This window comes from Suricata suricatta, chromosome 4 (genome assembly GCF_006229205.1).
Source record: "Suricata suricatta isolate VVHF042 chromosome 4, meerkat_22Aug2017_6uvM2_HiC, whole genome shotgun sequence".
In the NCBI taxonomy this organism is placed as follows: domain Eukaryota; kingdom Metazoa; phylum Chordata; class Mammalia; order Carnivora; family Herpestidae; genus Suricata; species Suricata suricatta.
In genome coordinates this window covers 99,870,282-99,895,587 of record NC_043703.1, presented here as the reverse complement: position 1 = coordinate 99,895,587, position 25,306 = coordinate 99,870,282, and the positions used below count along the sequence as shown (strand labels likewise).

At 37.7% G+C, this 25,306-nt stretch overlaps 1 protein-coding gene across 1 annotated transcript; it reads right to left on the bottom strand.

Annotated features, from left to right (window-relative positions):
* Positions 1-387: 387 nt before the first annotated feature.
* On the bottom strand, positions 388-25,306 carry C4H2orf73 (chromosome 4 C2orf73 homolog). The gene is made up of 5 exons (XM_029937353.1): positions 25,103-25,306; positions 21,147-21,360; positions 14,484-14,637; positions 1,726-1,841; positions 388-922 (listed from the first exon to the last, which is right to left on the bottom strand). The coding sequence occupies exons 1-5, from the start codon at positions 25,126-25,128 to the stop codon at positions 554-556; spliced, it is 879 nt and encodes a 292-aa protein (XP_029793213.1). The 5' UTR covers positions 25,129-25,306; the 3' UTR covers positions 388-553.

Below are 25,306 nucleotides of genomic sequence, written 5' to 3'. Positions count from 1 at the left end.
TTAAGGTTATAGGAGAATATTATCCTTAAGTGGAAGTTTTAATTATAGTAATAGTGATGATGTAATTACATTGGTCACTTAGTGATCAATGTACATAATCTCATGCTCACTAGCCTTGAGAAGTTGCTATTGTCCTGATTTTACAGATGAGGAAACTGAAGTCTAGAGAGGTTAAGTAATTCACCCAAGGTCACACAACTCAGACATGCTGGAACCAAAATTCACCCCTGGTTTGATTCCAGAGCAGGACTATCTCATGGGGCCTCTCCTCTAAAAGCATTATATTTGTAAGTTATATTCATTTTTGTGCAAAACAAAATCATTTTGTTTATAAATAATGTAACATAGAAATATGTCTCCTAATCCATCACTCATTAGAGACCACTCTTCAATTCCTGGTATATTTTAATTGTCTTTTTTTTTCATTTTCCCATTTATGTAAATTGAATTTCTTTAGTTTATTGATAACAGAAAAAGTAATTGAGGGCTTGAATGGTGATTCTGAAATTTGTCTGTTTTCCAAGGATTAGATTTTTCATCTGAAGAAGGTAATTTATCCTGATTTATCCTGGCTTTTAATTGGTGGATTTAAAGGATCATGGCTGGGGAGAAGAGCATTTACTGCAGTTATGTGGAAGGTGTCTGCAGCCTTCTCTCTTCTCTCGGGACTTTGGGGGCATGCCTTGGCTGCGTCTCTGACGTCTGTTTCTGATAAGTGAGTTTCAGTTTCTAACAGCTCTGGGGAATTTTGTCGGCAGAGACCTGGTGAGATCATTTTGCTTTCCGCTGAGTTTCCTTTCTCTGTTTTTTTGGACTGTTCTGATGAGCATGACCCCGGAGCATTCCATAATACCTCTGTTCCCGTAGGAACTATTGGCCTATTCCCTCGTCTTATCTCTGTCTGCACAAAAGCTCCATGTCGCTGGAAAAGAAAACAAAATTGACATTAATCAGGGCACGCAAGTTGCTGGAAGATGAAGCTGGGAACTTGGTTCATGTGTGAACTCAAGACTTGGCAAGGCAGGTACTTACTTCTCTGTCCCTTCAATGGCTATCACTTAAGTCCAAAGCTGAAGACAGCAGCATAATCATTATTAGTGAAAGTTTAAAATCACTTCTAATATAGGGCATGCCAGAAAATAAACAAGAAGGGAAAAGCAGAAACTCGAAGAAGCAGCATCTAATTTCTCATTCCCAACATTTCTATCAGTTGGATTGTTTATGACTAATCATAATCAAATTTCATTTCTTGCTCTATAGGGTACAATGGATTCAAGGGCAACTACGGTTCAGAGACCTAGGGATTTGTGACTTCATCCCATGCCTTTTAGTTTCAACAGAAGACTTAAGGTTAAATATGAAAACAAACATTTGCAGTTGGAAAAAAAAATCCAGCAACTATTACGTTGCTGTTTGGCTTTGTAAATCTTAGACGCATTCCCCCACCACGCCCACATGAGCATATCCAAAAGCTTCTCAAACTGCTGTGATATTACCTCAAGTGAATGATTATAATAATCTAAACCAAACTCCAAAGGCTGTTTCCAAAATTCTGACATCATTCCTTAGTTTTAACCATGATATGTCAATGAGATTTTATTCCATCAGCCATGCTAGTTTGTTTAAATGGACTTTAGAAAGACAATTATGACTTGAGAAGGCTTAATGTTCTACCATAAATCTGTTCCATCCTAAAATATTAAATAATTGATTCTGAATACTCACTTTTCCCCGGATGGGCTCATTGGGATTTTTCCTAGCATCATATTGATGTAAATAAGAGATACGTTCTATAAAATCCTTCTGAAGTTCTGCTGATGCTTCAGGAGAGGCAAGTGGAACTGAGGAAAAAAACAGATTTTGTGAAGTCAGGACAAAAATTAGATTTGCATGTGGAAATATAGTCAATATTCATAATCATGCTTTATCAACAATTATAATAAAACTAAATTCTTTTAAGTATGGATAAACATAATGGATGCATCATCCTTTCTCCATGAAAAAAGAACCAAATCAAAACAATCAAATTAGGCCCATATGTGGAATTATTTGTAAATCTTAAAACTAATATTAAATATTACTAAAATTCCAAAACTAATATTAATGCAATAATGGCTTTAAAATTCTATTAGAGGGGTGCCTGGATGACTCAATCAGTTAAGTGTCTGACTTTAGCTCAGGACATGATCTCATGGTTTGTGAGTCTGAGCCCCACATTTGGATCTGCACTGAAGTGCAGAACCTGCCTGGGATTCTCTCTCTCTTCCTCACTCTCTGCCCCTCCTGTCCCCAAGTAAATAAATAAACTAAAAAACCGAGTCTGTTAGATATGCTTCTTGTCTAGATAACAACCAAAATTTTAAAAGTGTAAGTGCAATTCATTTGTCAGTTTACATTTTTACTACTAGAAAGGCTATGAGAAATTTATGTAGGAGCTGTTCCTAACTAGCACTACGGAATGAACTGAAGACTTCAGGGCTGTTGTAGGGGTAGCTGAATACGTGATTCTTTTAATTTCCCATTGACCGACATTCTGAAAATCTGTAAGAGTGTTAAACCCTTTAAAAATTACTTTTAAATAAATTTTCAAGTTGGGTGATGCCCTATTGGTCTCTATTTTACATGTTTAATAACTCTTAAAACTCATTTTATTTTTATTTTTAGCATGTAAGGTTATATAAGGGTCAGAGCAACTCCCAGTTTTAGTGAGGTAAAATTATGTCAAGGAAAAATTAAAAATGTCTTCCTTTTATAAAAAATTGATACATAAGAGATTATGTTCAACTACCATATCTCTGGAATAACATTCAAGACACTGATAAAGTGATAGCCGCAGGAGGAGGGAATTAGGTGACTGGGGGAAGGAGGGGGATTCACTTTCACTCTACATTCTTTTGTGCCATTTGAATTTTGTCTCCTATGCATATGTTAACTATTAAAAAATAAAAATTACTCTTTAAAAATCTTGCCTTTAAAATTAGGGAGAATATATAAGAAGGAGAAATATGTTAGTAAATTTATACTTATTAAGCATTCATGAATTCAGTTCAACATTCAGACATTGATATAAACTAACTTTACTAGCAAGAATGAGGAGTCGTTAAGTGTTTATATATTACATGATATGAAATGGCAATCTTTTCCTCATTAGCAGGCAAAAACTACTAACTGATAACATCTTCTTGATTTCTTTTTTTTTTAAGTTTATTTATTTTTGAGAGAGAGAGCGAGCGTGCGTGCATGAGAAAGAGAGAGAGCAAGCATGAATGGGGAGTAGCAGAGAGTGAGGGAGAGAAAGAATCCCAAGCACGCTTCCCACTGTCAGTGTGGAACACAAGGCTCAATCCCATGAACTGTGAGATCACATCCTGAGCTGAAATCAGAAGTCAGATGATCACCCACTGAGCCAGCCAGGTGACCCAATTTTCTTGATTTTTAATTGAGATCAGTTCCTTAAAACTCATTTCCCTCTTAATCATTACTTTTATTTAGGATTTGCTAGTTCACTAAGGAGCAGCAAGTGCCAAAAAGTTATTAAAAATGTGTAGGCAACTATGACATTGAGAAAATTCTAACCATAACTTAACACATATCTTTTCTACCTGTTGGGAAAAGACTACCAGGTTTGGGGTGAATGCCATGGTCCAGCTCACAGAACATTAGTGTTTTTAGAAACATAGTTTGATAACTTCTTGAATAAAATGAAACAGCTCTGAATTCAATCATTAATCAGGTGGGGCTAATGGAGTGTTCAAAGCAGGGGCTTTGGGATGTGATAGACATGTTCTCAAATTCTAGCCATACCACATTTCTAGTGGTGTACAAATAACTTACCTTCATTGAAATTCAGTTTCCTCCTCTCTAAAATGCAGATGCTTTCAGAACTGAAAGATGCTGGATCAAATTAGAGAGGGTCTTCAAAACTAGGCAAGGAGCCAGGTCTTGATGTATCTTGATGAAAGGGGAAACCGTGAAAGGGAGAAGAAGCAGGACTCTGATGAAGTATCAACTCTGAGAAACCCAAAGGCTTTAGTGGACTGGCGTGAAGGGTGCGTGTCAGCTTGAGCTGGAGAGTAGGAAGGTCAGGTCTGACCAAGAAAGAATAAGTGGGGAGGAGGTCTCGACACCTGCTGTTGACTTCCCCCCACGTTGCCTTGGGAAGATCATCGTTTGCCTCAGGGGCAAGAAACTGGCAGCAACTGCCCAGCCATCTGTTGTCAACTTAGTAACATTCAAAAAGCACAGAAATCCCTTCAGGGTAAAGAGCTGATGAAAATGGGTGCATGCTATCCCCTTGGGCATTTGTTCTGCTACTATTCCTCCTGCAACCATCAGTGCTGGTAGGGTAGAAAACATCTAGAGATTGTCTTTTCTTCTGATGCCTCTTTTTAAGAATTTAAAATTGTGGGAGGGAGGTGTGGTGTTCTGACTAGAGGACTAGACTAGTACAGGGACAGCACATGGAAGTGGTCAAAATTGGTTTTGTGGGGCTGACACTCTCCAGCCTCATCCTCCTTTTCTTTCCTTTAAATTAAGTGGGAGGCACTTAAGCCAGACCCTAGTCCTTAGACTTTTCCCCCACAGGGCTGTTGACCCCTTGGGGAACATGACCTAAGATAAACTAGACAGACACTGTAAAGAAAGACAAAAAAATTTAAAACATATATTATGTGAGTAATTAGAACTCGTACTCCAAGAATTTAAAATAAGAATAAAAATGTCCTCAAAGATATAGAAGGTATTATTAATATGAAGCAATAAAGGTCATAAAAAAGAATCATGTAAATATCAGAAATCACAGAAAATGTTATAGCTAAATTTCAAAAATGAGATCAATAAAAAGACTCATTAACTAGAAAGAGAAACTCTCCCAAAAGGCACCAGTAAAGGATAAAGAAATTAAAACATAAAAGAAAAGCTAAAAAACTTAGATGATAGAATTCAAGAGACCTAAAGAAACAGAAGGAAGGAAATAGTTAAAGAAATAATGATGATAGGGTACCCGGCTGGCTCAGTAGGTACTGCATGTGACTCTGGATCTCAGGTCATGAGTTCAAGCCACACGTTGGATGTGGAGCCTATTTTTTAAAAATGATACATATCCAAGAATTAAATAAAGATCAAAGACTCCAGGTTGAAAGGGTTCACGAATTACCAAGCAGAGTGGTAGGTCTCGGAGTAAGTTGAGGCCAGTGAGACCCATGGGATGGAAAATTGAAGGAGGCATTTGCATAGTCCTGGGACTGAGTGCCTCCTTAAGTTTTGCTCCCTGGGTCTCTCCTTTACCTCACTCTCCGCCCAATCCTGCAGGGTACATAAGGAAAAACTCACATCCAAGACCCTTTATAGAGAAATACAAGGTCATCTGGGGCAAAGAAAATTCTAAATGCTTTGAAAAAGAAAAGGTAGATTACTTACAAAGGAGGAAAAAGCAGATCTATATTATAATTCACAGCAACAGTGTTGGACATAAGATAATAATTAACATTTTTTTAATGTTAAAGGGAAAAGAACTTTAAGCCTAGAACTTTTATATCCAACCAACCAGTCATTCAACTGTGAAGCCAAAATAAAAAATATTGGGAGGAAGGAAGTCCCCTGACTATTTCCCCATAAAATAGACCAACCTCAAAAAATTCCAAGAGGAAGAATTCAAATAAGAGAAATAAATCAAGGAGGGTGCCTAAGATACACAGAAGAAAATAACAACATTTTTTATTTCTTCAAAAAGACATGGACTAAAGAAGAAAAAAAATATTATATCCATAACAACTCAGGACTAAAATTTTACTGTTTATTAACATATTAATTAATGGGTTAATTAACATATATATGAAAAAAGTAGTAAAATGATTGAAGAGGAAAAAACTGTCATTATTTGTAGGTAACATGATCACCTGAATATATAAACCACTAGAATTAACAAAGTATGAGACTAAGAATATGCAAAGGTAAGCAGTTAAGTATATAAAAATCAAAACCATAATCTACTAGATAATAAAATAAAAAATAAGATACATCCTCTCTGGGAACAAAAACTGTACAATATCAAGTTTTTAGAAACTAACAACTAACTTGCAAGACATCTATAGAGAAAAAACATTTAACTCTCTTAAAGACATAAAAATAGAACTGGATAGGGGTGCTTGGGTGGCTCAGTTGGTTAAGTGTCCAACTTCGGTGGAGGTCATAATATGGCTTATGAGTTTGATCTCTGCATCAGGCTTTGTGCTGACAGCTGGGAGCCTGGATCCTGCTGTGGATTGTGTGTCTCCTGTCTCTGCCCATTTCCTGCTTGTTCTCTCTCTCTCTCTCTCCCTCCCTCTCTCTTAAAAATAAACATTTAGAAAAAAATTTTAAAAGTCTGAATAGACTTTTCCATACAGTTAGATAGGATGAGATAGTAGTTACTGTAAAAGTGACCATTTTCCTAAATTTATCTATAATATCAACATAACCCAATCAAAATTCTACCTGGATAGTTTGAGGAATGTCATAAATTCCAAAGTTTAAGTGGAAAAATAAAAGTTTATAAACAGAGCGGTCAATTCTGAAAAGGAAGGGCAAAGAATCTGGGGATTTTCCTGATCAAATTTTCCCATTTAAGACAAGCTAACAATCCAGAAAATTAAAATCCATTAGTACTGATCCAAGTCTTAAAAACTAACCAAAGGAACATAATGGAGAGCTCACAGGCAGACGCATAAAGGAACCCTAACAAACAAGTAAGGAGGTCCAAGTCAATAGGAAAATGTGGATTGCTTAGTAGATGGTATCCAGGAAGCGTCTTTGCTCCATGGAGAAAAATGGAATAGCTTCCCTATTTAACATTGTACATAAAGACAGATTCTAGGATTAAAGACATACTAATGGAAGGTAAAATTATAAAAGGAATAAAATGTAGGAGAATATTTTTGTGACTTACAGATAGGAAAACTCTTCATAGACACCCATTGCACAATCCATCGGTGAAAATTTGATAGAACTTGATTACATCAAAGTTTAGGGCTCCTGTTCAGTGAACAGCGTGACAGACAAAGATAATAGCAACATTGGGAGGAAACTTTTTTTAATGTTTATTCATATTTGAGACACACACACACACGCACGCAGAGTGTGAGCGGGAGATGGTCAGAGAGAGAGGAAAACACAGAATCTGAAGCAGGCTCCAGGCTCTGAGTTGTCAGCACAGAGCCTGATGTGAGGCTCAAACTAACAAACGGTGTGATCAGATCTGAGCTGAAGTCGGAGGCTCAACTGACTGAGCCACCCAGGCGCCCCAGGTGGAAACATTTTTAACCTGAACACTGAAAGGTATAGGACATCAGTGGGAATGGCCGATTAAGAGCTTTTGAAAAGCTGCCCCTCCATAGTAACAATGAAAACGCTCGCAAAAATAATCAAAATAAACTTCTCAGAACTCTGGAAATTAAGGGCACCTGGGTGGCTCAGTTGGTTAAGCTTCCGACTCTTGATTTCAGCTCAGGTCATGATCTTATGGTTTGTGCATTTGAGCCTGCATCAGACTGCACTGACAGTGCAGAGCCTGCTTGGGATTCTCTTTCTCCACCCCTCCCCTACGTGCACTCTGTCTCAAAATAAATAAATAAACTTTAAAAAACACTCTGGAAATTAACCAAAAGCTCACAACAATCCAAGGAGCATTTATTTTTAAAAGTTGGCATTTTAACTTGCCCAGGTTCCATGCTTCTCCTCCCACCTCTACAGAACCCTTAAAAACAAGTAGCCTTGCAATGACAGTGAAGCAATATTTAAAAATTAAAGGCTTAAGGAAAGAAATATTTTTAATTTGTAACATTAAATCTGGGATATTAATTTAAATCATTAGTAACTACAAATAATTTTTCTGTATACACAGTCCCCTTTTAAATATTAAAAATCTTATACTGAAACATATTACTCTTGAAGAATTAATAATTGGACATACTGCAGACTTGATGTAATAATAGGATCCAGAAGACAATGGAATAATATCCTCCAAGTATAAAAGGTAAAAACAGTAAACCCAGAATTCTATACCTAGTTCTACTTTCACTCATTCGAGTGAGGGCAATTTAAAGACCTTTTCAGACAAAAGAAAAGTGAAGAGTTGGCTACTCCTACACTGTCATGGGAAGAATAATTTAGGGACATTGTGGTAGTCTGTTATATAGATAGCCCTAGTTTATTGGTCTCCCATTATCCACATCTTTGTACAGTCCCCTCCTTGTGGATGTGGGCTGGACTTGTAATTAGGTTTAATCAACAGGACATGACAAAAGTAACACTCTGCCAATTCTAGGCATAAACCTTAAGAAAGCCTTTCAGCTTTTGTTTTGGCATTTTTGTAAACTTTAAGCTGCTGTGTAAGAAGTTCAGCTACCCTGCTGGAGAACCCACATGGAGAGACTACATGTAGAAAGAGAGGCCTGGTCATTCCAGCCTCCTAGCTTAATCTAGTCCTGAGATGACCTGCCAGCTAAAGGCAGCCACAGCAGTGACCATCACCAAGACCAGCCACAGAACTGCCCAGCTGAGCCTAGCCCAGATTACAGAATCATGAGCAAATGAAATGATAGTTGTCTGAGGCAACTAAATTTGGGAGTGACTTGTTATGCAATTAAGAAACGGAAATACTGCAGAAGGAAGTCAATTAAATCAATTAAAATGACTTATCTTTTAAATAGTGATCTAGAACCTCCCAGAATTTCTAAAATAACAACTCAAAAGAAACGAAAAGAAAAGAATTAGTCTTTTTGGGGACTAATAAAGAGAGAGGAAAGGAATCTGGGCTATTAAAAACATTCCTTACCCAGACATTATATCTCTTAAAATTAGACATAATTACCATATGCATTTATGTAAATATATGAGACTTTTAAACAAACCCACAATAATAGTAAAGAACATCTAAGTAGGAAAACATCAAAGAAGATATTCAAGTTCTGAGTGGTTATTCTACTTCAAAATTCAAACTGAACCCAAAGTAATTACTTAAAAGAAGCTTTGTTACATGAGGATTACAAAACATAAGGCAAAGTCCATGAAGAATGTTTGAAATCCACTCTCTGTTTCTTGGAAACTTGATCTAATTAAAATAGAAATTTTCTAAATAAAGATACACCAAACAAGTTGGGGTGTAGCCATCTATATCGTATCGACAGAGCCAGGATTTATTCAAACACACAACTTGATCCTTGCACTGGTGGGAATGTAGCAGCTTTTACTTTGAGAAATCTCCTTAACTTCTTGTGTCTGCTTAAAAAACATTTATCAGGGGTGCCTGGGTGGCTTGTCGGCTAAGCCTCCGCCTTCAGCTCAGGTCAGATCTCACATTCGTAGGTTCGAGCCCCGCGTCAGGCTCTGTGCTGACAGCTAGCTCAGAGCCTGAAGCCTGCTTCCGGTTCTGTCTCCTTCTCTCTCTGCCCCTCCCCCCTCTCATGCTCTGTCTCTCTCTGTATCAAAAATAAATAAAAACATTAAAAAAAAATTAAAAAAAAAAGAATCATGAGACATTATCATGATTGTCTTAAAAAAAAACATTTATCAGTAATATTTTTCTGTCAGAAATCCCATTCTTCTAAATGATATTTATTTTGATCTTATATAAAAATATTATTAATGTAAAAAATAACACCATAGATGTTCAAAATACAGTGAAAAAAACCTTGAAGATATCTATAGCAAGAAATCATTATTAAGCTATACTTTGGGGCAAAAGAAGCAACATAAAAATAAGACCTACTTTAGAAAATTATTTTTAATAATAATCTGAATTTCAATAAAAAACATTAATAGTAAGCAGTTGATAAACAGCCAAAATTTAATTTAAATGTGAATGCCTTCCTTCACAAATTAGATCAGCCTTTCCAATTTATAAAGTTTAATTATATAAAACCCAAAGTGAACACTTATTCTTACAGGGACTCAGATATGATGGAGCATAGCCATTTGTTGAAGTGACCATGGATGGTGGCCAGGAAACTGTGTGGTGGTACAAGAATAAAGGACACTTTCATTATCAACACAAGATGACATTGCTGAAATGCCAAAGACCAAGCATAATGAAGTGGGCTGATGGAACAGAATGACCAGGAGATGACTTTTAATTGGTCTTATGCATGTTTACATACACATTTTTCTATATCTGTATTCATGCATACACACACACACACATATATATATACATATACATATATATATGTAAATCTGGATCATACAAACTAGTATATATACACATTTTAAAATGCTACACTAAAATATTTTCTTTTCAAAACTCTTTTCACTAGTAGCCAAACACCCTCCAAAATATGAATAAATTGCAGGCCTACACTGTAGTGTGTATTAGTTTAAATTACATTATGTCTTAAGTTTAATCTGTTGAATAGTATGTAATTATCATTAATCAATAAACCTTTGTTGAGTCTAGGTACTGTACTATGATCTGGGACACAGTAATGAATTTGGCAATGAGAAATACCAATAAAAGAACTGAGAAACAAAGGAGAAGGAGGAGGACCAGGAGGTGGGTGGTGAAGGGAGAGGGAGGCAGAGAAAGGGAAAAGAGAGACTTCCACACCTGATTTCCAAAGCTAAATTCCACTAAACACTGAGTACAATGTGAAATTAATAATAGGAGGAACCTCCTTTGTTGTCTACTATGTACGAACATAGTACATAGTACTATGCAATAGGTGTTTTGCATATTTTTACTTCTCATAACAATCCTGCAAAGTAAGGATTATTATTCCCACTTCATGAACTGAGTAAATCAAATGATGAAATTTAAGTAATGAGTCTATGATCAAACCACTGTAAGTGCTAAATCAATAGTAAATTCTCAGGGGAGTGTTGATGGTGATAAAGTGTCCATGATTTCTGGTTAAACATGGTAAATTCAAAATGTGCATTTCCCCCATTCCCTCCCAAAACACCAGTAATGATAGTAGAGACATTAAAGAGCTTCAATCCTTAGAAAACAAGAGAATCAAAGGAGAGCAAAGATCTTAACACGTTGGAAACTGGAAAGCAGATGGGTAAGTGGCAAATACAGTAACAAGTACACAGACACAAATCGGTTTAGAAACAACCACAGCTTTCACAGAAATTCTCTGCCTCCTTGGCCTAAGTTACTTGCCCCTTCTCAAAATCCCCCTATCATGATGTCATGACCAATAGGAAATAGATTGATTCCATAGATTAGACAACCATGTGGGTCATGGTGAGAAATTTGAAATTGATTCTACAAACCATGAGAAGTAACTGGAGGATCTAAGGGAGGGATCATATGTGTTTTTAAAAGATCTTCTAACAATGGTGTGGAAAACATACTTTGGAGGAGAAAGAGAGGAAGCAGAAGCTGTAAAACATTGGTAAAAAGATTTCGAGTATATTTTGAAGATAGAGGTGTCAAGATTTGCTGATGGATTGGATAAAGAGGGTAGAGAGTTTTGGAGTGACTTCTAGGTTATCAAGCCTTAAGGGTGAATACAAATGGCATTTTGAAAAGATAGGTTTGAAGGGGGCAGTGAACCATTCTATTCTAGTCATGTTCAGTCTGAAAGGAGATTAGCTGGGCGCCTGGGTGGCTCAGTCGGTTAAGCATCCGGCTTCGGCTCAGGTCATGATCTCAGGGTTCATGGGTTTGAGCCCCGTGTCAGGCTCTGTGCTGACAGCTAGCTCAGAGCCTGGAGCCTGCTTCAGATTCTGTATCTCCCTCTCTCTCTGACCCTCCCCTGCTCATGCTGTCTCTGTCTCTCAAAAATAAATTTAAAATATTAAAAAAAATTTTTTAAGGATGTTAAAAAAAAAAAAAGAAGGGAGATTAGCTGTCCAAGAAAAGATGTTAGGTCGGTGGCTGGATAGGAATTCAAAGTTCAGCAGAGAAGCCAGAGCTAGAGAGATAAATCTGTTCTTCTACTTAGCTCCTTTGACTTCAATCTTAAACTTCTGTTCCTTGATTCATCTGTTTAGGGTAGTATTTTGAGTACTCATGTTAAATAAAGATATTAGCATCTTTCTCTGATACTTCCCGTCTTCTATCAACCGGATATGTGCTTTTCTTGGTAAGGCTAATAACATAATTCTGTTCTGTAACCACATTTAATATTTCCATATTCTGTCTACATACTGCTAAAAGCTGAAAACTATGAAATAGCAGTTATGATGTAATCATATGAATTTTGTCCACTTAAGAGCCAACTACTGAGCTAGGACTGCATTTCTTTCTCAGTGGGTTCAATGCCTGGTGCCACCTGAAAAAGAATGGTTCTAGTGTTTGTGTGAAATAAACCCTCTTTCCTAAGGAAAAAATCTTTTCCCCTGGAAACTTTGGAGACACAAATTCTGCTATGCTTTTGCATCAGTGCTGCTTAATTCCATACTTATTTCTTAGATGGTGACTTATTTTTCTTTCTCTATGGGAACTGATAGAAACTTCTTTTTATAGTTGTTGCTTTTCAATTTTGTAATGGTGTATAGTTTGTATCTTTCCCCCACTTCCCACTTGGAAGAACTGACTAGACTCTTCTAATGCCTCTTTTTTATATTGAGAAACTTTCCTAGTCCAGAGGCTGTGTAGAACACTGGTATAATTATAGGTAGATTGAGTTCAAATAGCAGTTATTTGCTATGTAGACTTAGACAAGTTATTTAAACTCTGTGCTTGTTTTCTTAACTGAAAAAATGAAAGTATTAATAATATTACCATACTAATATATTTCAGAGGGTTGGTATGAGAATTGATGAGTAAATATTTAGAAAGTTCCATAAAGTGCCTGGCATTGATACTTATCTCTACTTTCATGTTTTATTTCATTTTTATATATTTTTTATTTTTCATTTTTATTTATTTGATTTTTATTCTTTGCTCTTCTGAAGCTCCAGAAAATTTGGACCTCGCAGACTCATTCTCCATTTTGCTTTTATTCCCTCATATTTTCTAATTTTGTTGTTGTTGCTGCTGTTGTTTTATGTTCTGTGTTATTTCTTTGACTTTACCCTCCAAACAATAAAAAAATAATTTGGCATAATTGTACTTTGGCTGTCCATTTGTAAACTAAGAATAGGATAAGAGATCAGCTTGAATTACACAAAAAAATAATAGTAACTGGTGTGGTAGTTGACATCTGGCCTAGACACTGGGCTCAGCTAGTCTTAATGTTGGCATAGAGTGAAGTATTCAAGACTGGAGTGGTTATTTAAAAGACAGACTTTTGGGGTGCCTGAGTGGCTTAGTTGGTTAAGTATCCCACTTTGGTTCAGGTCATGACCCCACAGTTCATCATTTCGAGCCCCACTTTGGGCACAGGTGCAGACAGCTTGGAGCCCAGAGCCTGCTTTTCTCTGTCTCTCTCTGCCCCTCTCACACTCATGCTCTGTCTCTCTCCCAAAACTACATAAAGACCTTTTTTTAAAAAAAAAAAAAAAAAAAAAAAAGGCAGACTTCTAAGTAACCCTTGGACTATTCCCTTCCCCCTTCCTTCTTGCCTGCTGCTATGTCTGTTGACTGAGCCCACAGCTACTTTGGTGTTTTGTCAGGCAGATTGACTCTTTGCTGCATTTCCCTCTGTATTTTCTAGGCTATTGCTTCTTTGCTCTCTTTGTTCTATCAGCAAGGTTTCATTCCTCCCCACACCACAGAAAGTTCTTCTTTTCATTCTCTTCATCTTTATGGGTTGATTGCTTTGCTCAATCCTGGGAGGTGGGGGTTTAGATGTTTGTGTTCAGTCTACCATCTTGAATCACAAGTGAAACTTCATTACTGCTGAATTTGACCATTTCTACTGTTCTGACCTTCAATCTACCTGCCCTTTGTACCCTTACCTAGACTGGCCAAATCACAGAGGTCTGAAGGCTAAAATTAAGGGCCTGCTGACTACTAAAGTAATCCTTTGTTGTCTACTGCCATGTTCACAAGATTATCTGAAGTTTAGCTTATGAGCCTTTATATTGATTTGACTTGATTACACACTTCTTTGAAACTTGCTAAATCCTACTCTAGCAGTAGAGATGACTTAGACGTATGGTAGGAAAGAGATACCATGTGACTAAATGTGAAAGACTTAGGTTATTATTACAACATTGTCAGGTAAATAACTTTTAGATCTGACAATGTTTTAGTGGTCCATGTAACAGTATTTCCTACCTTGTTTGGTGGGATACCAGTCCTGTGAAATAATCTCCTGGAAAACGAGTGAGGTGGTCAATAAGTGGGGAAAACATGCCTTCTTTATTCCTTTTCTTGGAATGAATGCGTTATGCTTGTGCTTACAATAAGGGTTTTAAGAGTTCTGTGGCTTAAAAAAAATCTGTTTAACTTTATAAATCCAGTTTTTGCCTTCATAGCAATCATCTCTACACATGTGTTGGGTTTTTCTTTCATTCAGTTTTGTTCAGGAGGTGCCAGTACACCTAAAATATTTTAATTTGAGAGCATAGTAACCTCTGAGAATGGGAAGAGGTTTTATCATAGCTAATCTTACCTATTCCACAAGAAGGCTTTTGCAATTTGCTGTGTTTGATTGGCAAAACCAATGGACATGTTGGTTTTTGAAAGTCACTCCTCTGGGTGCTCTTAGTGTCATAAGGAGGTTGGAAGGGATGTTCCAGTCCTTTACCATGTGACCACCAGTCACCCTTTAAGAAAAAAAATTGGAAACACAAAATTGGATACTGTAGAATATTTTCATGTGCTTGTTAATGTCTATGAATGTTTAGTAATTCAATCCAATAAGCTATTGGATAGTCTAGTACTTTGGAATTCTGAATTGTAGGAATAAGTATATTTTTCAAGGACTAAATTTTTTAAATGGTACTTAAAAGTGAATTTCACATATTTTTAGCTAAAATATTGCTGCTAAATTCTTAAGCTACCTTCTGTCAACAGATGGAGTTGTAAAAATCAACCAAGTAGTTATATTTCTATACTTTATACTACCATTTTATTATATATATGTATACACATGGGTGTTTATGTGATTTAATCTAAAAATCATGTTCTATACTTTTCATTATAAAAATACAAATGATGTATTATCATCTACGATGGTGGTTTTCATAATTTTTAGTCCATGATCAACACCATGAAATACATCTTATGTCATGAAAGAGCACACAGTGCATACACATACATGAAACTAAGTTTCACAAGACAATATTTATTCTTACTATATGCAGTGTACTTACTAGTTTTCCATTTTATCATTTATCTCTTCTATTTCATTTCACAATGCTAGTTACAACCCACATTGATTTATAATTCACTAATGCCTCAGTTTGAAAAAACTTTGTTCTAAGGAAAAATACCTCCCGAATTTTTGATAGTAAAACCTGACTTAGGTACCCAGGAAAGCGAGAATTGATCAATTCTCCATTAGTACACACTACAGTCTGATCTCTTAGAAGTGAAAACAGTGAGGGGAACCGTTACTCAAGTTAATGCTAACTAAACATTTTTTAAAATGTAGTTGATCAGTTAGACATGATACAACCTTGAGAGAAAACAACTGTGACAACTAGGAGATCTTGGATATTATTAGACAATGAAAGTAACTTTGGTTATAATCAGACACCTACCTTGGGCTTTGAGGAAAGAGATCAGGCTTTTGAAAGATCAACCATGATGCTATAGTCAAAGACTTTAAAAATATGATTCAAGGAGAATGAAGATGAGTCTCAAATAAGTAAAATTCTGACAGTGCAACTGAAGCTACATTTATATAAAAAAGTAAGAGGCATTTGAAGGCATCTATCTGGCTCCATAGGGACTCAGCTCCCAGCTTAGTTTCTAAAAAGACAGGCATGTGTAAAAGAGGTGCACAGTATCAACTTTTAAAAAATAATAATTTCATGGAGTCAACTTGTCAGGAGATTGTCAAGAAGTTTAGATAGAATAAATTCATGAAATATGCCAAAGGCAGCAAAAAATAGGGTTTTCTGTGAGAAAAAAATGTTACATCAAAAAAAATCACAGAAGGGCTAAGAATTTAGAGAAGAGCACACAGTTCAGAGCAGAAAGTCAGAGCTACTCAACTTTATGTTCTTCCTTAAGTGAATTATCTTCAAACTGAAAAAGACAGAATGAACATGGACCGAAGAGGGAACGGAGCCCTGACTAATTAAAGAGAGAGCTAGACCTCCCTTGGCAACCTTAAAAGAGTGCCAGCTTTTAGGCCAGTAACAAATTGTAACCAGGGGTAATGAATAAGATTGTAGAGATCAAAGAAATGTATGAAGTAGGAAAGTTTGGAGAATAGAAGAGACGGGCTAACACCTCAGTTTTCAGAGCTGAAAGGTGAATTACCAAAATTGAGACCACTTGATGTCGATCCTGGGAATTCTAGAACAGATTACTAAACAGATGGTGTCTTCTCACTATCTGGCTGAAAATAGTCACATCTAACTGTTGTCAGAATGCCTGCTTCTTGCAGCCCTCCTCCACCGCATGATTATCATAGTGCTTATTACGCCCCGAGGTCTAAGATTTATAGGCCTTCTCTCACTTATCCTCATCATGATTCTGCAAGAAGATATACCCACTTCACAGATGAAAAAACTGTTGGGAGGTTAACTTCCCCAAAGTGTACCCCTAGCAGGCAGCAGAGCTGTCCAAGTCAGACCCCCCATGTGCATATGCCTCTAACTTCTGTACTACGTTGCTTTATCAAATCTTCTGTAGAGGGGCCCCTGGGTGGCACAGTCAGTAGAGCATGCAACCCTCGATTTTTCTCAGGTCGTCATTGCAGAGTTGTGGGATCAAGCCCTACATAGGGTTCTGCACTGAGCATGAGCCTGCTTAAGATTCTCCCTCTGCCCCTCTCTTGCATGTGCACACTCATGCACTGTCTCTCTCTCTCTCAAAAACAAAACAAAACAAAAAGCTGTAGAATGCAAAGCCAGAAAAGCACAAACCTATGTATTTCAGAAGTAACAACGTAACAATAAAGAGATTTTAAGTAAGTACCTTGAGAAAGATCTTCTGTGAAAAGGTTTTAAGGAGCACACAGTATATTATCTTTTGTTGATCAGAAACTTATTTTGCTAACACTCAGGTTCCTGGACAAGTGACTCTGGGAGAAGCAAAGTGCTAGGACATGCCTGGAAGCACTCAATCATTTCTTGAACAAGAGTATAATGCAAAAGTTCTCCTTAAACATGAACTTTAGAATTTTACCAAAATGGTGTCTTTAGTTTCACAAAATATAATGGAAAGAATGAACAATGTTTCCTAAAGTGTGATGGATGACTTGAAGACCTCAGAGTCGGTGGAGGTATTCTGATTAGTATTGTAAATTGGATGAATCTTCACTTCAGCAGAAGGAGATCCTACAGTTCAAAAAAGGCTGTTTTTCTCTTTTCTATTTCTGGATAGCCTGCCCTTTGCCTGAAAAGTCTGGTTTGTTACTGGAAGAGGGAGAATGTGTATGGGCCCATGCACTTGTGCATGCCATTTTGGTCCAAACATTTGCTCAAAAGAGATTATAAGATTAAAGAGATAGGTGGAAGTTTGTTTTTATTTTTTTCCTTTCGCCTCATGCTGAAGCGAAAGACTTAAGAATAAAAATTTCCTGCTCTGTGGACCATCACTTGAAATGGATGGTGAGGGGTTGACATGAATTATTTATGATGAAATAAGCCAAACTGGGAAAAGTCCTCTACTGTGATTGCTTTGTGTGAACTTCTGGGGTCAGCCCATATTTTGTGGATTACAGACGGAAGGGGCTTTGCCCAAAAGGATAGTTGCTGTCAGTTCAAAACTTTGGATCCAGAGAAAGGAGGATGTCTTCCCTTCTTGCCCAGGGCCTGCCTCCTTTCCTGCCCCAGGATCACAGTCATTGGAGCTCCATGGTATGGAGACATCCTGAGGAGGGGGCTCCCACTAACCCCAGCCCCCGCAAGGCCCGTTGGCCATGACACTGTGAGCTTCTTAGCCACAGTGGAAACCAATGTGAGACAGTCTTTCTTAAACTTCTGTGATCTCTAACTTTTCAGGAATGCATTAAAAGACACAAATTACTTTTCATTCTCTGGGAAATTAAGGGGGACTCTTTGGGGGAGAAGTAGTAAAAGGAATCAAGGAACCCTGGAGAAGCCGGTTAAGAGCATGCAGGAGGAGGGGAGCAGACCTTCCCAGCAGCAGCGTGGCAAAGATGGCTGCCGTGGGTGGCCGTCTGTGGAACACAGAAGCACGCCTCGGGGGTTCCTGGGGAAATGCGGACTTCTGACAACACCTTATAGAGAATCACATTTTCTTAGTGGAGCTCAATGGCTGGAACACATTGAAGTGCTGCCGGAAACACTGGAGTCTCGCTGTAGCTACGCTCCTCTCTGTTTTGCCGTGGAGACCAATGCTGACAGTACTGCTTTTTTAAACAATTCATAATGTCACTGATAAGTTATTCCTAAATTATGTTCTGTGGAATACTGGTTCTGTAGCCTATTAATAGGTAATATATACAAGATTCCAAAGTTAGATAAATTTTGGAAATATTTGGAGAAGTAAAGTTAAATAAGTTTATCACAGGATTTCTTAGAGCCTTTATGTACAAATGTGATTTGTGAAGTTTTAAGATCTAAAAATTCAGCTTTTCCAAAATGTATTTGACTTGGAATTTTATTTTGTTGAACATGTAGGCAGGGCTAATGCTCTGAAACATAAACTTTGAAAATAATGACTAGTATAACCTCTTAAAATACCAGTATTTAAAAAATGTTTATTTATTGTTTGAGAGAGAGACAGACAGAGCATGAATGGGGGATGGGCAGAGAGGGAGACACAGAATCAGAAGCAGCCTCCAGGCTCTGAGCTGTCAGCACAGAGCCGGATCCGAGACTCAAACTCACAAACTGCTAGATTGTGACCTGAGCTGAAGTTGGACACTTAAATGACTGAGCCATCCAGGTGCCCCTAAAATACCAATATTTAAAAACACAAGACCACCAAACTGTTTTCTTTGGAAGTGATTGAGCTACAGCTCCTTTTTCCTTTTTCTGGAACCTCCAATATTATGTCCCTACGTAGAACTGTGTGATTGTTTCATTTAAATATATTGTAAATAAGTAAAAGCAACTGACATGGTGTTAAGTTCTTAAGATATTACGTTAGCAAAACACATAAGACAGTAGATATGTCCATTTAAACATTAGGCAACTTTATTTTCTTTACTCTTGTTTTAAAGCCAGCACTATTACAAACCAGTTAATCAAACAAAGAAAAAAAATCAAACCTAACCTTTAAAAAGAAAGTTGTCATCTTAAATAAAGGAACAAAGTGTACAGATCTGTGAAATGAGCATTACTTCCTCCTCAAGTATGTGGAATTGAGTACATTAAGTTTGTTGTTTTGTTTTTTAAATACGAATATTGCCCTCACTCCATGCCCAGATCATACGCACTCTTAACTCTGGGACGCACCTTCATTCTTTCTCTCTACCTCCTCACTCATATCCACCAGCAGCTTTTCCTACCCAACCTCTTCCTTCCTTCCACAGTACCTCTCACCCTTGCTTACAGGTCTCCGAGTCATTTAGCCTTTAGCTCCAATTCACAAGTACTATGCTACTCTGTTGCCCTTGACAGCACCCGCTAACATCTTTTTCCCCCAGGATACCTGCAAACTAGGAGTAAAAGTAGTTGGATTAATTTTTGAGATTTTTACATTTTATATTTCTATTCTCAAACCCACTTGTTTTCTTAGCATTTCCAGTGTAAGGCTGGGTTCTGTTAACAGTTGGGTTTTAATTTAGCGCTGAATAAAAAAGCTCAGGAGAGTCTTTCATTCACTTTGTAAGAAACATCGGAACTTCACTAACCTGGGTTTTTCTACTAGACTCATTGCCCCAGTGTAGGCCTGGACTATCAATTTCTTTAAATCTGAAATTGCTTGTTTATAAAACAAAATGGGCTTAAAGCTGCTCGTGTAAAGATTTACTACATGACATTAAAGCATGTTTGACTACAGGAACTCCTGCCCCAAGAAGATCTCCCATTCACACACAGTGGCCTAGCATGCCATCTATTTTATGACAAGAATATTTGATGTTACAGACGTGAAGTCAGGTCACTAAAAGCAATTTCCATTTAAATGTATAGTTAAATCACAGCTACATATAAATTTAAGTGACAAAAGGAACTTCAAACTATGATGTTTAGCTTTCCCAAGTTAAACATTTTGGGAAGAGGACATTACCAGGATTATCTGGCTGGGCCCAATGTAATCACAAAGGTCTTTGGAAGAAGGAGGCAGGAGAATCAGAGAGATTTGAAGATGCTATGCTACTGGCTTTGAAGAGGAAGGGGCCACGAGCCAGGGAATGCAGGCAGTGTCTAGAAGATGGAAAAGGCAAGGAAATGGATTTTCCCTTAGGTCTTCCACAGGGAACCAGCCCTGCTAATAGCCACTGAGACTAGATTTGGACTTCTGAGACCAAAAAATGTTGAGAATAAATCTGTGTTGCTTTAAGCTAGCATTTAAATATGTGGTAATCTGTGGTAATCAATAACAGAAAATTCATACAATAAATTATACCTCAACAAGCCTAACTTTAAAGAAATAAGATAATGGAATATATTTAGTATGACAGTGAATAAAAGTATAGTTTGACTAAACCAACAGTCCTGGGTCAGAAACACGACTGTAACATTATAACATATCTCCAATATGTTAATTTACTTTTTGTGGTATGTTATCATCCATAAAATATTTCTAATAGTACCTCTTAGAAACTATTGCACAGATTAAAGTATATAACTTATATAAAACACTTAGCTCATCCCCAGCACTTCATATACTTTAAATAAATGGTAGCTATTATTTTATAGAGTATCATGGGAAATTTTTATATTAGAATTTGACACAAATACAATATTATAGATTTCTTCAGTACCTGCCAAGCACTACTAAGTGGCTATAATCTTACCCAATCTAGAAAGTGATTATTTGGATTCCTTCCTTATTTATATATTGTTTGTATGTGACAGTTATCTATAAGAAAAGTCCCAGGTTACTGCTTTTCTTTTAACTACTGGATTATAAGAAATATTAGTCTGAAATATGTCATATCTTTATGTAGTCTGTGACCAAATTATCCTGCAAAACAGCTTCTGAATCTAAATCTGTATTTGTATATAAGGAACATCCATCCAACCTGTTCTTCTGGCCCTTTTTGGGGATCTATGTAAGGAACCGGCTCATTGAGTGTTCTTGCATTTGTATGAATGAATTTCGCATAATATACACGTCCTCTCCTGACACATGGGTTTGAATGCTGCACACTTTCCCCGGGTTTTTTGTCATGTTTGATTTCTTCTTTTTTTTCAGCTACGTATGCTACACCAGCATCTTCTATTTTTTTATGCTGTCTGGAAAACAGAATTAAATCATAAGTAATTTATCCCAGTGAGCATTTCCATACTGTGACATAATTGTATAAGATAAAATTTTAATATATTTCAAGTATCAGTCAAGACAATTTAGACTTTATTAATAGTTATAAGAGAGTATTAAAATATGGAGGGGTATCTTTTCATTTTAAGTCACGTAAGAGATAAAGGGATTTGTGTTACTACTGATTATTCATAACAGTATACCAGTGCAGTGCACAGACTTGGATGTGCCTGGAGTAAAGAATGAGTAGGGAGTTGACCATGGTTACAGGTCATGTTTGCAGTTTGATGCATATAGCTAAGTTACATGCTAATCTTAATTCATCTTCTTTAAAAGTTACTTAGTAAAAATCAGTTACCCGGACAATTTTATTTTAAAAGTTCCTTGGCAAATTTATAAAAGCTACAAATGACCACTATAATTTATCTTTTCAGGAAAAGAGCACTGTATAGGGATCAGAATAGTCAATTCAATCTAACCACTTTTTGCTTTTAATAACTACACTGGTACCAAAAAATGAACACTATTGAATTTTTTAAATGTTAAAAAATATTTAGAAAGTATTTACAGAATTTTTTCCTTTGAAATAAAGAGTGATAGACATCATAAAAGGCAGTATTTTAAAAATTTCACACGCTGGGAAAATAAATGGTAAGGATGAAATAGATGAATGTGAATACTTCTTTATATAGAAGCATTTAAAAATCAAAGCCCTGACCCATGGAAGATGAATAAATAAAATTTCAAATTTATAGAGAAAGTGAGTAGTTCTTCTTAGTCTTGGCCCTTAAAATATAACCACCACGTTAATTTCAAACCAAAGCTGGGTCCACCTTTTCAATTAAAACCCCTAAAGGGAGAGGCACATGGGTGGCTCAGTCGATTGAACCTCAGACTCTCGATTTCAACTCAGTTTATGACCTCACAGTTCATGGGATGGAGCCCTGGCTGCTTGGGATTTTCTCTCTCCCTCTCTCAAAAATAAATACACTTTAAAAAAATGTGTTTGCATTGCATTTACTGTGAATGTTGCTTCATCATAGCTGAGGCCATGTGACCCAGCTCCAACTAATCTCTTCAAAGGCACTCAGACCTCTCTCCCCTCCCTTCTCCAGACAGCCTGCCTACGTTCAGTTCCTGGAAGCACAAGTTTTCCCCCTTTAGGGCATTTGCACACGCTGTCCCCTCTGCCTGGGCAGCTCTTGCCCGGCTTCCTGCAAGACTGGTCCCTTATGATTCAGGTCTCCTCTTAAAAGCCATCTCCTCAGAAGCTTTTCCTAGATTTCCCCCTTCTTGCCACATGTAGTTTCTATTTTAGTACTTTCTTTCATAACACAATTTATAATTTATGTACCTAGAGTTTTTGGTAAGCTCTATAAATACCCTTTACTGTCAGTAAGCTCCATTAAGGTGAAGACTGTTTGATTCATCATCACGTAGCCACCTGGTAAAGCATCTTGTTAGTCACAGGTAAATGGACTCCCATGATAATATTTGCATATTTTGGTGCATCTGTGATTATTCTGTTTTATTTTTAATGTTTATTTACTTATTTATTTGAGAGAGAGAGAGAGAGAGAGAAAATTCCAAGCAGGCTCAGAGCTCGGAGCCTGACTCAGGGCTTGATTCCATAAACCATGAGATCATGACCTGAGCCAAAACCAAGAGTCCGATGCTTAACTAACTGAGCCACCCAGGCACCCCAACTGGAATTGTGTTTCAGTTGCGCTGAGTGTAGCTGTATACTCCTAGCCCCCACTCTAATACACATACACACAATATTCAGCAACCTTGGATTCTAGTTCCCTGCATCTCAACAAGAATTGCTCCTATAAAGGGTCTTGAAAAACTGATTACTGGTAAAGTGTAAATAATTTTTAAGGCTCTTTTTTATTACCTTTCCAGATACAGAGATATTTGTTTAAAGGTCATGACTGGTTTATTATAGACTTTTGATGTCAGTTTTTTCTATCTGCTTCTCATGGTTGCAACTCAGCAATACACTTGTGTTGCCATCAGGTCCTCGAACAAAGGACTGTGGCTATATGCTTACATATGTGTGCATTCCTTCAATTAAGTATTTGTCATGTGTGTAATTATGGATTAACACATAAACATGAACTATATGATTCTGTAGTAATTTCTTGCTAGAAGGGAACACAAAAATTATTGGGCAGTGAAGAAAGCCAAACCTGGGTTGAAATCTCAACTCTGCCATTTACTATCTGAGCCTTGGTTCCTCATTTGCATGGTAAGGGCAAGAATACCTTTTGTGAGAGATGTTATGATAATGCTGAATAAGTCATTCTTTCAACACGTATTTATTGAATTATATGCCTGGTGCTGTTCACGGCACTGAGGATAAAGGAATAACAAGACAAAAATTCCTGCCCTCACAGAGCTTACATTCTAGTGAGGGAAGGCAGATAAGAAATCAAATAACAAGTAAAACATACAGTCTTTTAGATGGCGTTAAGTGCTAAGGACAACAATAAAGCAGGGAAAAGGGACAAGGAGTGTATGTGTGTGGGAGAGAGCCTGCATTTTTAGACAGGGTGGAGGCTGCATTATGAAGGTGGCAAGTGAAAAAGGGAAAGAGGGGAGTGAGCTAAGAGGATATTTGAGGAAGAGCATTCTAGCAGAGTGAACCGTAATTGCCTAAGCACTGCAGCAGAAGCACCTGTCCTTAGGTGCTTCTCAAAGTGTGGCATCAATGGTGACCTTGTTAGGAATACAAATTCATTGGCCGTATCCCAACCGGAGGCAGGTTTCCTGGGAAACTGTTTTAACCAGCTCTCCAGGTGATCCTTATAGAGGTTACAGTTTGAGAACCAGTGTTGAGTGATGAAAATAGAGGCTTTGGAAGCAAATACTCCTGGCTCCATTTCATGTTAAGCTGTAACACCTTGGTCAATAGTTTTCAAAATTTAGGGAACATCAGGGTCACCTGGAGGACTGGTTAAACTCCAGGTCGTTGTGCTCAACCCCAAATTTCAGATTCAGTAAGTCTGTGGTGGCATTTCTAATCACTTCTCAGGTGTTGCTGGTATGGTTGGAGGACCACACTTTGAGAATCACTGCAGAGGGTAGCTGGGAGGCCTGTGTGCTGGAGCAGACTGGAGTCAGAGAGGATAAGCAGCAGGTAAGACCAAATAAAGGAAAAGGGGCAGTTTGCAGGTCCCATAGGCTACAGCAGAGGCCTTAGCTTTCACTGTGCAATGGCCAGTGGAGAAGTGTGATCTAACTTGCGTTGTAAAAAAAAAAAGGCCAGACTACGGTGTTGAGGACGCTGCAGGAGAAAGGGGAGCAGCAAAGGCCGTTACCACATCCAGGTAAGAGACGCTTGTTGGGCCAGGGCGGGGATGATAGTGGAGGTGGTGCATAGTGGTGGATTTTGGACATATTTTAAAGGGGAAGCCTACAGGATTTGCTAACAATTTAGATGTGGGGTGTGAGGAGGAGCGGATGATTCGACAGCACTTTAAGAATTTTAGGCCTAGCAATGCATGTAAAGTGCCTGACACACAGTGGGTGCCCAGTAAACAGTGTTTTAGAAAGTATCACTGTAAGCGCTGAACTGCTAGAAAGGAGAGGTAGGATGGAAGAGGAAAAGCCTTGATGGCCTGAGAACCTACCCTTCGGGTCTCACTTCACCCTCCCCCAAGGATGGAAATATTTTTAGGAAGGGGATATAGAAAACCAAACCCCAGCACTTACTGCTGCTTATCCTCCTTTCCCTCCATGGGCTCCCACGGCCTGACACGAGGCAGCGAGGAGCCTCACGCGAAGATCAGGCACTAGGCCCTGCTAGGATAGGGGTGCGTGGAGAGCCGCGACTGTGACTCGAGCGTTGCTAAGTAACGGCGCCCCCCAAGCTCTCGGCCTCCGAAAGCGGCGTGGGGGGGCGGAGCCGGAGCGCGC